This window comes from Mobula hypostoma, chromosome 14, assembly GCF_963921235.1.
Source record: "Mobula hypostoma chromosome 14, sMobHyp1.1, whole genome shotgun sequence".
Taxonomy (NCBI): domain Eukaryota; kingdom Metazoa; phylum Chordata; class Chondrichthyes; order Myliobatiformes; family Myliobatidae; genus Mobula; species Mobula hypostoma.
Window position 1 is genome coordinate 47112001 of NC_086110.1, and position 13299 is coordinate 47125299.

Sequence of the window (13299 nt, forward strand, 5' to 3'; positions counted from 1 at the left end):
TAGGTGCAGGAGTAGGCCATTCGGCCCTTTGAGCCAGCACCGCCATTCACTGTGATCATGGCTGATCATCCACAATCAGTACCCCGTTCCTGCCTTCTCCCCATATCCCTTGACTCCACTATCCTTAAGAGCTCTATCTAACTTTTTATTGAAAGCATCCAGAGAATTGGCCTCCGCTGCCCTCTGAGGCAGAGCATTCCACAGGTGTGTTCCTCTTGCAAGATATGGGAGATCGGGGAGACCTCCAGTCTCCCTAACTGCTACATGTGCAAGAAGTGCATCTGGGTGTAGCTATTTACAGACCTTCTTAGGGAACTGGAGTTGCAGCGGGTTTACCCATGGCTCATTCGAGAGGTAAGGAGTTGATAGACAGGAGTTACAGGGAGGCAGTCACACCTAAGTTACAGGCGGCAGGTAGCTGATGACTGTCAGGAGAGGGGAAAAGAATAGGCAGGCAGTGCGGAGTACCTGTGTGGCCATTCCCTTCATTAACAAGTATACCACTTTAGATCCTGTTGGAGGAGGATTTTCTACCAGGGGAAAGCCATGGTGACCAGGCCTCCAACATTGAGTCTGGCTCTATGGCTCAGATGGGAAGGGGGAAGACAAAGAAAGTGGTAGTGATAGGGGATTCAATAGTTAGGGAACAGGAGGTTCTATGAATGTGAAACAGACTCCCAGATGGTACGTTGCCTCCCAGGTACCAGGGTCAGGGCCATCTTACAATGGGTCCACAGCACTCTTGAGGGAGAAGGTGAGCAGCCAAAAGTTATGATATACTTGGTTACCAACAACACAAAAAACTGGATGAGGTCCTGAAGAGAGAATATAGGGAGCTAGGTAGGAAGCTAAAAAGCAGGACCTCAAGTGTAATAATCTCTGGATTGCTGCCTGTGCCCTGCACCAATGAGGGCAAGAACAGAATAATGAGGCAAATGAATGTGTGGCTGAAAAATTGGTGCAGCGGGGGGTGGGGGTTAGCAGGGGGATTTGTGGATCATTGGAATCTCTTCAGGGGAAGGTCGGACCTGGACAAAAGGGATGGGTTACACGTGAACTTGATGAGGACCAATATCCTTGCAGGCAGGTTTGCTAGAGATGTTAGGAGATTTGAAATAGGTTGGCAGGGAAATAGGAACTAGAATGATAGGTTAGAGGAAGAAGCTGTTGGTGTAAAAGTAGATGTAATGGGAAATGGGAAAGTGCTTAACTGGGGAAGGGCTAACTATGAAGGGATAAGGCAGGAACTAGCGAGAGTAAATTGGAAACAGATGTTCAAGGGTGAAAGGTGGAGGAAGTTTCGAGACCACTTGTGCTGGGTTCAGGATAGGTTTGTCCCACTGAGACAAGGAAAAAATGGTAGGAAAAGGGAACTGTGGCTGACGAAACATGTGAGGCAACTCGTCAAGAGGAAGAAGGAAGTATATGTTAGATATAAGAATCAGGAAGCAGGAGGGGCTCATGAGAAATATAGGGTAGCCAGGAAGGAGCCTAAGAAAGGACTTAGGAGAACTCGAAGGGGGCATGAGAAGGCCTTGGCACGTAGGATTAAGGAGAACCCCAAGGCATTCTATGCATATGTAAAGAACAGAAGGATTTCAAGAATGAAGGAGGGGCCGCTAAAGGATAAAGAAGGCAACATGCGCCTGGAGGCAGAGGAGGCTGCGGAGGTCCTAAATGAATACTTTGCTTCAGTATTCACAAGTGAAAAGGACCTTGATCAGGGTGAGGTTGAAATAGAACAGGCCTGTGTGCTGGACAATGTGGAGATTAAGGAAGAAGAAGTGTTGGATCTTCTTAAAAACATCAAGATTGATAAGTCCCTGGGGCCAGATGTGATATACTCCAGGTTGCTTTGGGAAGTGAGAGAAGAGATCGCCGGAGCAGTAGCTATGAACTTTGAATCCTCTTTGGCTGCAGGGGAGGTGCCGGAGGATTGGAGAATGGCAAATGTAGTTCCCTTGTTTAAAAAAGGTAATAGGGAGAATCCTGGGAACTATAGACCGCTGAGTTTTACATCAGTGGTCTGCAAACTATTGGAAAGGATTTTTAAGAATAGGATCTACGAGCACTTCGAGAAGTACAGCCTACCCAAGGGTAGTCAACATGGCTTTGTGAAGGGAAGGTCGTGCCTCATGAGCTAATTGAGTTTTTTGAAGAGGTAACAAAAGAAATTGATGAGGGTAGGGCGTTAGATGTGGTCTACATGGATTTTAGCAAGGCATTTGACAAGGTCCCCCATGAGAGACTCATCCAGAAAGTCATGAGGCATGGGATCAGTGGAACCTTAGCTGTTTGGATAAAAAATTGGCTTAAAGGAAGAAAGCAGAGGGTAGTAGTGGAAGGAAAGTATTCTGCCTGGAGGTCGGTGACTAGTGGAGTGCCGCAAGGATCTGTCCTGGGACCCCTGCTCTTTGTGATTTTTATAAATGACCTGGATGAAGAGGCGGAAGGATGGGTGAATAAGTTTGCGGATGACATGAAGATTGAAGGAGTTGTGGATGGAGCTGTAGGTCATCAAAGGTTACAAAAGGATACAGACAGGATGCAGAGTTGGGCAGAAAAGTGGCAGATGGAGTTCAATCTGGGTAAGTGTGAGGTGATGCATTTTGGAAGGACAAACCAGAAGGCTGAGTACAGGGTTAATGGTCGGTTACTTAAGAGTGTGGATGAACAGAGGGATCTTGGGGTTCAAATCCATACATCCCTCAAGGTCGCTGCACAGGTTGATAGGATAGTTGAGAAGGCCTATGGGATGCTCGGTTTCATTAATAGGGGGATGGAGTTCAAGAGTAGAGAGGTCATGTTGCAACTCTACAAATCTCTGGTGAGACCACACTTAGAGTATTGTGTTCATTTCTGGTCACCTCATTATAGGAAGGATGTGGAAGCTATGGAGAGGGTGCAGAGGAGATTTACCAGGATGTTGCCTGGATTGGAAAACAAGTCTTATGAGGCAAGGTTAGCAGAGCTGGGACTTCTCTCTTTGAAGCATAGAAGGATGAGAGGGGACTTGATAGAGGTCTACAAGATTATGAAAGGCATAGACAGGGTGGATAGCCAGTACCTGTTTCCCAGGGCATGAATAGCAAACACCAGAGGGCACATGTACAAAGTTAAGGAAGGGAAGTTTAGGGGAGAGATCAGGGTAAGTTTTTTTACACAGAGGGTTGTGGGTGCCTGGAATGACTTGCCAGGGATGGTGGTGGAGGCTAAAACATTAGGGGTATTTAAGAGCCTCTTGGACAGGCACACGGATGAAAGAAAAATAGAGGGTTACGGGGTAGTGTGGGTTTAGTACGTTTTTTTAAGGAATATATGGGTCGGCTCAACATCGAGGGCCGAAGGGCCTGTACTGTGCTGTAGTGTTCTAGTGTCTAGTGTCTAGTGTCTAATGTATAGAGAGACTGTGAGGAAGGGTAGGCAGTGGACAGGGCAGAAATGCAGTCAGTTGGATGGGTTGAAATTAGTCACCTTTAATGTGTGAATTACCAGGAACATAGAGCATGGATCAGTACATGGAACTACGATGTTGTGGCCATTACAGAGACTTGGCTGTCACAAGGGCAGGAATAGCTGCTGGATATGTTGGGGTTTAAGATCAAAGGGGACAAGGAGGTTTGTGGGGTAGAAGATGTTGGGGGAGTAGCATTGCTAATCAGGGACAGTATCACAGATGCAGAAAGGGAGGATGTCATGGAGGGGTTGTTTACCGAGTCAGTGAGGGTGGAAATCAGAAATAGGAGAGCTAGAAGAGTGCATGAGAAGGCCTTGATGAATAACATTAAGGAAAACCCCAAGGTGTTCTACACATCTGTGAAGAACAGGAGGATAGCTAGAGTGAAGGTAGGACCTATCAGGGATAAGAGAGGAAACGTGCCTGGAGTCAGAAGAGGCAGGGAAGGGTGGGCTAGTAAGTTGCAGATGACACAAAGGTTGGTGGTGTTATGGATAGTGTAGAAGGTCTTCACAGGTTACAACAGGACATTGATAGGATGCAGAGATGGATTGAGAATGGCTGATGGAGTTCAATCCGGAGAAGTGTGAAGTGACACACTTTTGAAGGTTGAAGCTGAAGGTAGAGTACAGTTTTAATGGCAGGATTCTCAGCAGTGTGGAGCAACAGAGGTCATGGCATCCACATTCATTAGATCCCTCAAAGTTGCAGCACAAGTTGATCGGGTGGTTCAGAAAGTATATGTGTGTTAGACTTCATTAGTCAAGGGATTGAGTTTACGAACCATGACGTACTATTGCAGCTGTACAAAATTCCGGTTAGACCACACTTGGAGTATTGTGTTACTCATTACAGGAAGGATATGGATTCAGGGATTTACCAGGAAGCTGCCTGGATTAGAGGGCATATTTTATGAGGAAAGGCTGACTGAGCTAGAGCTAGGGCTAGGGCTGGGGCTTTTCTCTTTGGAGTACATACTATTTATTATAAATTGCACATTGCGCATTTAGATGGAGACGTAACGTAAAGATGTATACTCCTCATGTATATGAAGGATGTAAGAAATAAAGTCAATTCAGTTCAAAGGAGGATGAGAGGTGACTTGATAGAGGTGTATCAAAGATCGAATGGACAGCCAATGCCTTATACTCTGTGCAGAAATGGGTAACACAAGAGGACGTAATTCTAAGGTGATTAAAGTATGGGGGCGGGGAGATGCTGCAGGTAGGTGTTTTACAGAGTGGTAGATGTGTAGAATGTCCAGCCAGGGGTGGTGGTGGAGGCAGATAGGTTAGGAGTATTTACGACACTCTTAGACAGGCACATAGATGAAGGAAAAATAGATGGCTATGTGTGAAAGAACATATATTGATTGATCTTGAAGTATGTTAAGAGGTTGAGATAACTTTTCTAGGTAAAAGATTATTTTATATCATTTTTATAAGAGCACCAGGGATAAAACCTTCTGGGGAAAAACAATGCAGCTAGGGATTAATATACAGTGTGAGGTGTGGGAGTGAAGAGAGCGCGAGGTGTGCGAGTGAAGAGAGCGTGAGGTGTGGGAGTGAAGAGAGCGCGAGGTGTGGGAGTGAAGAGAGCGCGAGGTGTGCGAGTGAAGAGAGCGCGAGGTGTGCGAGTGAAGAGAGCGCGAGGTGTGCGAGTGAAGAGAGCGCGAGGTATGGGAGTGAAGAGAGCGCGAGGTGTGGGAGTGAAGAGAGCGCGAGGTGTGCGAGTGAAGAGAGCGCGAGGTGTGGGAGTGAAGAGAGCGCGAGGTGTGCGAGTGAAGAGAGCGCGAGGTGTGCGAGTGAAGAGAGCGCGAGGTGTGGGAGTGAAGAGAGCGCGAGGTGTGCGAGTGAAGAGAGCGCGAGGTGTGCGAGTGAAGAGAGCGCGAGGTGTGGGAGTGAAGAGAGCGCGAGGTGTGCGAGTGAAGAGAGCGCGAGGTGTGCGAGTGAAGAGAGTGAGAGGTGTGGGAGTGAAGAGAATGTGAGAGCAAGTGAGCGAATGTGAGTGTGTAAGAGTGTGAGAATCTGTTGGGGTGGGGTGAGAGGGAGAGGGAGAGGGAGAGGGAGAGAGAGAGGGAGAGGGAGAGAGAGAGGGAGAGAGAGAGGGAGAGACCTATATGATAATTTCAGAGAGTAAAGCTACAACATCAAGATCAAAGGCAAAAGCAACAGAGGCTTTCAGCCCTTTCTCAGGTACGTACCATAGGGTTTTTCCGCTCTTCACTGAAGGACACAAGCAGTGCAGAAACAAAAACATTAATGAGGATGAATGTCATGAAGATCACACAGGTGCTGATGATGAATGCACCCAAGACTGGATTAGTCCTCAGAACCTGAACAACACAATGCAAAATGTCAGGCATAATTTAAGCAGCATATCTGACAATATTCAAGCACACTAAATTCCAAGTACTTTAAAATGACATCTATTGATGATTAAGTGTTGTAAAAATAGCAATAAGTTGGGGCAAAGTTTCTCAAAGCTGGTTTTGGGGAAAGCCCACTGACAAGTGATGATGGTACAATGGGGAAAACTTCACGAAGATGCTGGCTGGGATCCAGCCCTCCACTGGTGGTGTCTACCTGCTCTAGGTGTCGAGGGCTGAACAAGCAGATCCTCTGCCAAAGACTGGAGCATTTTCACGTCTCTGATAGTATCACTTAAAAACATTAAAATAAAGTGAAATAAGCACTTCCTTGCATTTCCTTTTATTCCCACAGGGTTGCTAACTCCTTTCAAGTGAATGAACCTGTTGCGTTGTACACTAGTCCCCTTGGCATAACGATGTATGATCACATCATAGTGACTCGTCCCTCTCAGCACATGTTCAACAATGGAGCAGAAGGTTAGATGTATATTACTTGACTTCTGTTGAATGTGGAATCATCAGAGAGTTAAACCTGGGCATAATATTCATCAGTGTTTCATAATTGGCCAGAATTATACCTTGCATGAGCTCTGATCTTTGAATATCTGTGAAGCTGCAACATCATTTCTGTTAGTAGCCATCACTTGCATTACCGTGAAAAGAGCTGGTTTCTGGTTTCAATGCAGCATCAGTACTCCAAGTCCTGCCTGGAATTTTGTTATGCCTATTTCTTCAACAGCTTATGCACTTAAATCTGCTGGATGGCTGAAAGGGGTACAGTTCTTTGCATTTAACTTCCCAGTGGCATGCTGTGACAGATTTGGTAGGATGAGGCATATCAGATAATTGTGGGACTTCATTGCGACTGAGTTTCCAATTCCTAACTTGACGCAGACTGGTCATGATTTGTAGTGGAGGCAAAGGAGATAATCCATCAATGGACTAAACCTTCTAGAGTAATTAAACCATGTGCTGATAAGGCAAATGAAGTATTAAGTGACTCAGACTTTTGGAATTGGGAATCAAGTGATCAAGTACATCCGTTGGTGAGAAGAGTATCACGTACTGCTGAAATACTAATTTTACGTATGTTGATAATTGTAATGCTTAAAGTAGATCATCTTAGAAGGTGGAAGGTGAAACTGAAGAAATGACTGTCGGTATAAAACCTATGTGAGTTCAGTAGGTGGATGTTACTTTTACATTTATATAATGTGAGTGTTGCACACCTGTCAGAGGTCCATGACAGTCTTATGGGCAGCCAACAGAATGAGAAGAGGATAATGATCCTGAGATAAATATCTTTGGATCAAGAGAAGAGAGATGTTGATGTGATCTTGAGGCTCTATAAAGCACTTGCGAGACCACAGTTGGAGTATTGTGTGCAGTTTTGGGATCCTTATTTTAGAAAGGATATACTGACATTGGAGAAGGTTCAGAGAAGATTCAAGAGAATGATTCCAGGAATGAAAGGGTTACCATATAAGGAACACCTGGCAGCTCTTGGGCTGTATTCCCTGGAATTCAGGAGAATGAGGAGGGATCTCATAGAAACATTCCTGATGTTAAAAGGCCTGAACAGATTAGATATGGCAAAGTTATTTCCCATGGTAGGGGAGTCTAGGACAAGAGGGCATGAATTCAGGATTGAAGGACGTCCATTTAGAACTGAGATGCAGAGAAATTACTTTAATCAGAGGGTGGTAAATCTGTGGAATTTGTTGCCATGAGTAACTGTGGAGGCCAAGTCATTGGGTGTATTTAAGGCAGAGATAGATAGGTTCTTGATTATCCAGGGCATCAAAGAGTATGGGGTGAAGGCAGGGGAATGGGGATGACTGGAAGAATTGGATCAGCCCATGATTGAATGGCAGAGCAGACTCGATGGGCCGGATGGCCTACTTCTGCTCTTATATCTTGTGGTCTTAAAAAAAACTACAATCATTGAACAGGAATAGAGGAGGCCTTTTGGTGGAACTGCGCTTGCAGCTGCCATTTTGTGAACTGATTCTTGCTCAATTATACAGGTATATGCACCAACAACAGGTGGAACAAGTGAGGATATATATAAATTCTATGTAGAGCTTAAACAAGCAAAGAATGGATGCAAATCTCAAGATATTGTTACTGTCATGGGAGACCTAAATGCTAAAGTAGGACAAGATGCTGATGGAAATACCAGAGGAAAATTTGGACTGGGGGAAAGAAATGAAAGAGGTGAGAAATGAGTAGAATTGTGCAAGATGAATAATCAGGTCATTATGAATACCTACTTTAAAAACCATCCAAGATGCTTGTGGACCTGGAAAAGTCCAGGTGATAACACTAGGAATCAAATTGACTTTATTACTATAAACCAAATATTTAGAAACTCAGTGACTCAATGCAAAACATATCCAGGTGTAGACTGTAATAGTTTCCATAACCCAGTAGTATGTCATGTAAAAGTAAAACTTAAAAAACTAAAGAAGCAAAAATCTGAACAATCCCTTGACTACCTGCAATTAATTAAAGAACACTTAAGACATAAATTTACAATTGAAGTAAGGAATAGATTTCAAAGTCTAGACATAGAATCTGTTGAAGATGATAGCAATCATGTAGAAATGAAATTTAACTCTCTAAAGGATGCCCTGGTAGAATCAGCAAAGTCAGTGATTCCTAAAAAAGAAAAAAGCACACAGAATAAATGGATGACAGATGAAATCAAAAATCTAATGGAAGAAAGGAGACAGAAGAAAGCAAATCCTATAGAATATAAAGTCCTTAGATAAAAAGTTAAAAGCTTATGTCAAAAAGCCAAAGAAGAATGGTTAAACCAGGAATGTGAGCAAATAGAAAGAATCCCTATTACTGATCCAAAAAGGTTACATCAACAAATCAAGAATATCACTGGTAAAAAGCTCCTCTGTTCTTCAGGTGGATGTTTGAAAGCAAAAGACGGTACCATTATCATGGAAAAAGATGAAATTATGAACAGATGGACTGAGTAGACTCAGGAATTGCTTGAAGACGATCGAGGCGAAAAACCAGAAATTAAGAAAAACATTGAAGGTCCAAGTATTTTAAAATCTGAAGTTCGTAATGCAATAAATAAGATGAAGAAAGGAAAGGCAGCAGATCCTGATGAATTAGTAACAGAACAAGTTATTGCCCTTGAAGATTATGGAAGTGAAAATCTTATTGATTTAATCAATGACATTTATGAGACTGGAATAATACCAGATGAAAAAAATCTGTATTTATCACTCTTCCTAAGAAACCTGGAGCAATAGAATGTGAATTACATAGGACCACAAGTTTAATGAGTCATATCATCAAAATACTTCTAAGAATTTTGATGACAAGAGCTAAAAGTAAGATACAAGCTGAAATAGGTTAAGAACAATGTGGTTTTGTGGAAGACAAAGGCACAAGGCACGCAATATTGATGTTATGGATATTATCAGAATGAGCTATTCAAGTGCAAAAAGATTTGTTTGTTTGCTTTATTGACTACACAAAAGCATTTGATAAAGTGAAGCACAATAAGTTATTTTTGAAATATTATTGAAAGCTTTAGATTTAGATTCAAAAGACCATCGCCTAATCAGAAATCTGTACTGGGAACAAACTGCCACTGTAAGAATAGATGGAGAAGTGAGTCAGTTTACGAAAATCAAGAGAGGCGTTAGACAAGGGTATGTTTTCTCCCCCGATTTATTTAATGTGTACAATGAAACAATATTACAAAAGAGACATCTTGGGAATCAAAGTTGGCAGTGAAAACATCAATAATTTCAGATATGCCGATGACACTGTGTTAATTGCAAGTACGGAGGAAGAACTACAAAACTTAATTGATATAATTGTTGAAGAAAGTGCAAAAATGGGTCTATCTATCAATTGCAAAAAGACAGAATGTATGGTGATATCCAAAAAGAAGGAGAATCCTATCTGCAGGCTGAGAATAAATGGGGAAGACATAAAACAAGTACAGAACTTTTGCTACTTAGGAAGCTGGGTGACATCAAATGGCAGGTGCGACATGGACATCAAAAGAAGAATAGGGATGGTAAAAGACACCTTTATGAGAATGAAGAGTATACTGACCAATACTAAACTAGGCATGACAACCCGCCTCACAGTACTGAAATGTTACGTTTATCCAGTTATGTTATATGGCTCAGAATGTTGGACAATATCTGGCAACATGAGGAAATGAATTGAAGCAGCAGAGATGTGGTTTTTGAGGAGGATGCAAAGAATATCATGGATGAAACGAATATCTAACGAGGATGTCATGAACAGAGCAAACAAAAAGAGAAATAATGTACGAGATCATGAAAAGGCAACGTAACTTCATTGGCCACGTGATTAGGAAAGAGGAGTTAGAATGCATGGTAATTATGGGAAAGATTGAAGGGAAGAAGGCAAGAGGAAGACAAAGACAAATGATGATGGAGACAGCAGTCCGAGAACTGGAAATGAATACCAATGAATTGGTCCACTTGACCCGAAACAGGAGTGTGTGGACCATGGCAGTCAAATCTCAAACTGGGCATAGCACCTGATAATGATAATGATTCTTGTTCTGGGATAACTTGATCAGAGCAACTGAACATAGACACAAGTAGTTTCTGATAAACCTGAAACTATTTTCAGATAAGGAGCTGTTTATTGTGTAACATGGCAGCTTTGCAGAAATAATCTTGTCAACTGGGCTCAGTGTCTCTGTGACCTGGTTTAAACCAGTCAGAGTTAAATAGAATAAAAGAAGTCACCTAAGGCATGAAATTGAAGGTGAAGGCCATGAAACAATACTGCTTACATCCAATGGCAATCTGACACAGATCAGTCAGATGACCTTGAGTCAATAAAACTGAAACATCATAGGTTGACCTGATGAGGAAAAGTATAAAAATAGAGGATTTTGGGACTCAGGCAGTGACAACTCTCTGGAGACCAACGATTGCAGATGTGGATGACCCCATGTCGGACAAACAGAGATCACATCGGGACCATGAGGAATGCCTGGCCAGAGTAAACGCTTTTTTCTGCGTACTATCTTTTCTCTTCTTTGACTGTTCGTGGAGGGTCAGGGAAATCTAGTAGATGTGCACACAGGTATTCAGTTGTGTAAATTTATGTGCCTGTGAACTGAGGCAGTTTCAGTAAACACAGATTCTCTCTGAGCCCAACTGATCATTTTTATTGAGGGCGATCCTTGTAACACCAGTTGTCAGCCTAGAACAATTGCATTAACTCCATGAAGGAAGCATGCAAGAAGGTGTTGCATGTATACTCTTCAAATTTGATCTCTCAAGGTTTAACACTGCACAATTGGCCAGGTTGAATTCTGCTTGCCATTTCTCTGCCCATATCTGCAAATAATCTACTGTATATCCCACTGCATCCTTTGCCAGATGGGCTATAATCAAGATCAGGTTTAATGTCATTGCCATAGGTCATGTAATTTGTTGTTTTGTGACGGCAAATAAATATTGTGATTGGATTTACTAAGAGGTACAGTCAATTGGGAGCTGTGGGTCTGAAGTCTTATATAGACCAGATATGGAGAACTAATATAAAAACAGAAAATGCTGGAAATAATCATCAGTAATCAAAATACACAAATAATCAATAAAGCAAATGGCCTTGGTTCTGGTTGAGAGAGGATCCTGTACCATGAATGTTCCATTTATCCCACAATGCCCGATTAAATACAAACACGAATTGGTAAGACTGAGGGGATGGATCTGCTCTCAGTGCAATTGCTACATCCTCAGTGTTTTGTATTTAATATTTCAGTAATATTTGAGAAATATTGTAAATATATTGTTTGATTGTTGTTCATTTAAATAATTTATTACAGATTATATGTAAAAGTACATGAATGGCATGTGTTATTACATCACTTTGTCATTTGTGCACTTCTCACTGAAGTAAAAACGAAACCAGACACATAGTATTCCTGTTCTCCCATGGTTTTCTTTTGATTAATTTCTGGATTTGCAAACATTTACACTAAGTTCTCAGCTGTTTCATTAAATTGAAAAGAATGGACTGAATTGGTTGGATTGTCATGGTGGGGGTTTCAAGTAGACAGAGATGCATCCTGTGAGGCATTCTAGCTGAACCGGTTTTTGAGACTAGAGCCAAGTTTTTAACTTCTCACACAGTACCAAAATGGCTTCCAACCAATGTAAACTCCTGTTCCTTGTTCTTCTCATTTGTCTGCACCCTTACACATAATGGCCACATCACCATCTTTTAACCTCTCGACTTTCTTCAAGGTGGGCCAAACTGATTTTGCATCTACAATTCTTACCTATCCAATTGAATCCAAATAATCTCTTTGTTGAACTGTTCATACTCCCACACTATAACTTCTGGTATCATCTATGAATCTTTCCTTGGATCCTTTTTGTCTTCCCCCACTTGCAACTTTGCAGTGCCATCATTGGGACATGTAGTAAGGAAGAGATCCAATTGTTAACACCAAAGGAGTGTTGTAGACATGACTGTTTGTATCACTTCTCTCACAGAGTTCCACAGGAGGCTGGGGCAAAATATGCAGACTGTGGAGAACTTTTTACTCAGAAGTTTCCGTATGAGAATAGAAAATAGCAACCTATCTCCTTGCGAGTCCCCCTCCCCGCAGAGTCCTCCACTTTTGCAGAGGAAACACAAGTCTGAGATGTGCAGAAATTTCCTCCAAATGGTCATCAGCATAAGGTCTATTCCCTGGCACCTGATCCCCATCAATTTTATGTCAACTCCAGCAGTTTGAATCAGAGTGTTTACCAGGTTAGCATAGTATTTGACCCCAAGATGAATTCCGATCTGCTTTTCCATGCCATCACTAAGAACACCTGTCTATATCCATAACTCATTTCATTTGACTGCAGAAATCTCCTCGTGTTATGCCAACATTAATCTTAGTTAGTAATTTTAATTTACTACTGCAACTAATCTGCATTTCTGACACATATATTCCACAGCATTCCGATGGGGGAGGGTGAGCAGCCGGAAGTCGTCGTACATATTGGTAACAATGATATAGGTAGGAAAGGGGAGGAGGTCCTGAAGAGAGAATATAGGGAGTTATGAAGAAAGCTGAAAAGCAGGACCTCCAGGGTAATAGTCTCTGGATTGCTGCTGTTCCATCACTAGTGAGGGCAAGGATAGGATGATTTGGCAGATGAATGCATGACTGAGAAATTGGTGCAGGAGGCAGGGGTTCGGATTTCTGGATCATTGGGATCTTGTATGACCCATACAAAAAGGATGAGTAACACCTGAACCCAAGGGGGACCAATATCCCCCTCGAGGTGCATGCCCTCAAATCCTTTTGTTCCCTGGATCTGGAGTACCTGGTGCTGCTGTGCAGACCTTTCTGGCTGCCTTGGGAGTTCACGGCTGTTATTATCACAGTGGTGTATATTCCACTGCAGGCTGATACTGGTCTGGGTCTCGAGGAACTGTACAA

At 42.5% G+C, this 13299-nt stretch overlaps 1 protein-coding gene across 1 annotated transcript in view; it reads right to left on the bottom strand.

Moving 5' to 3' along the window:
* The window catches only part of LOC134356389 (polycystin-1-like protein 2), a 134324-nt gene that overhangs the window by 7741 nt on the left and 113284 nt on the right, over window positions 1-13299 (bottom strand). Inside the window, 1 exon segment of the mRNA XM_063067324.1 lies at window positions 5661-5792. Coding sequence (XP_062923394.1) covers window positions 5661-5792 — 132 coding nt within the window.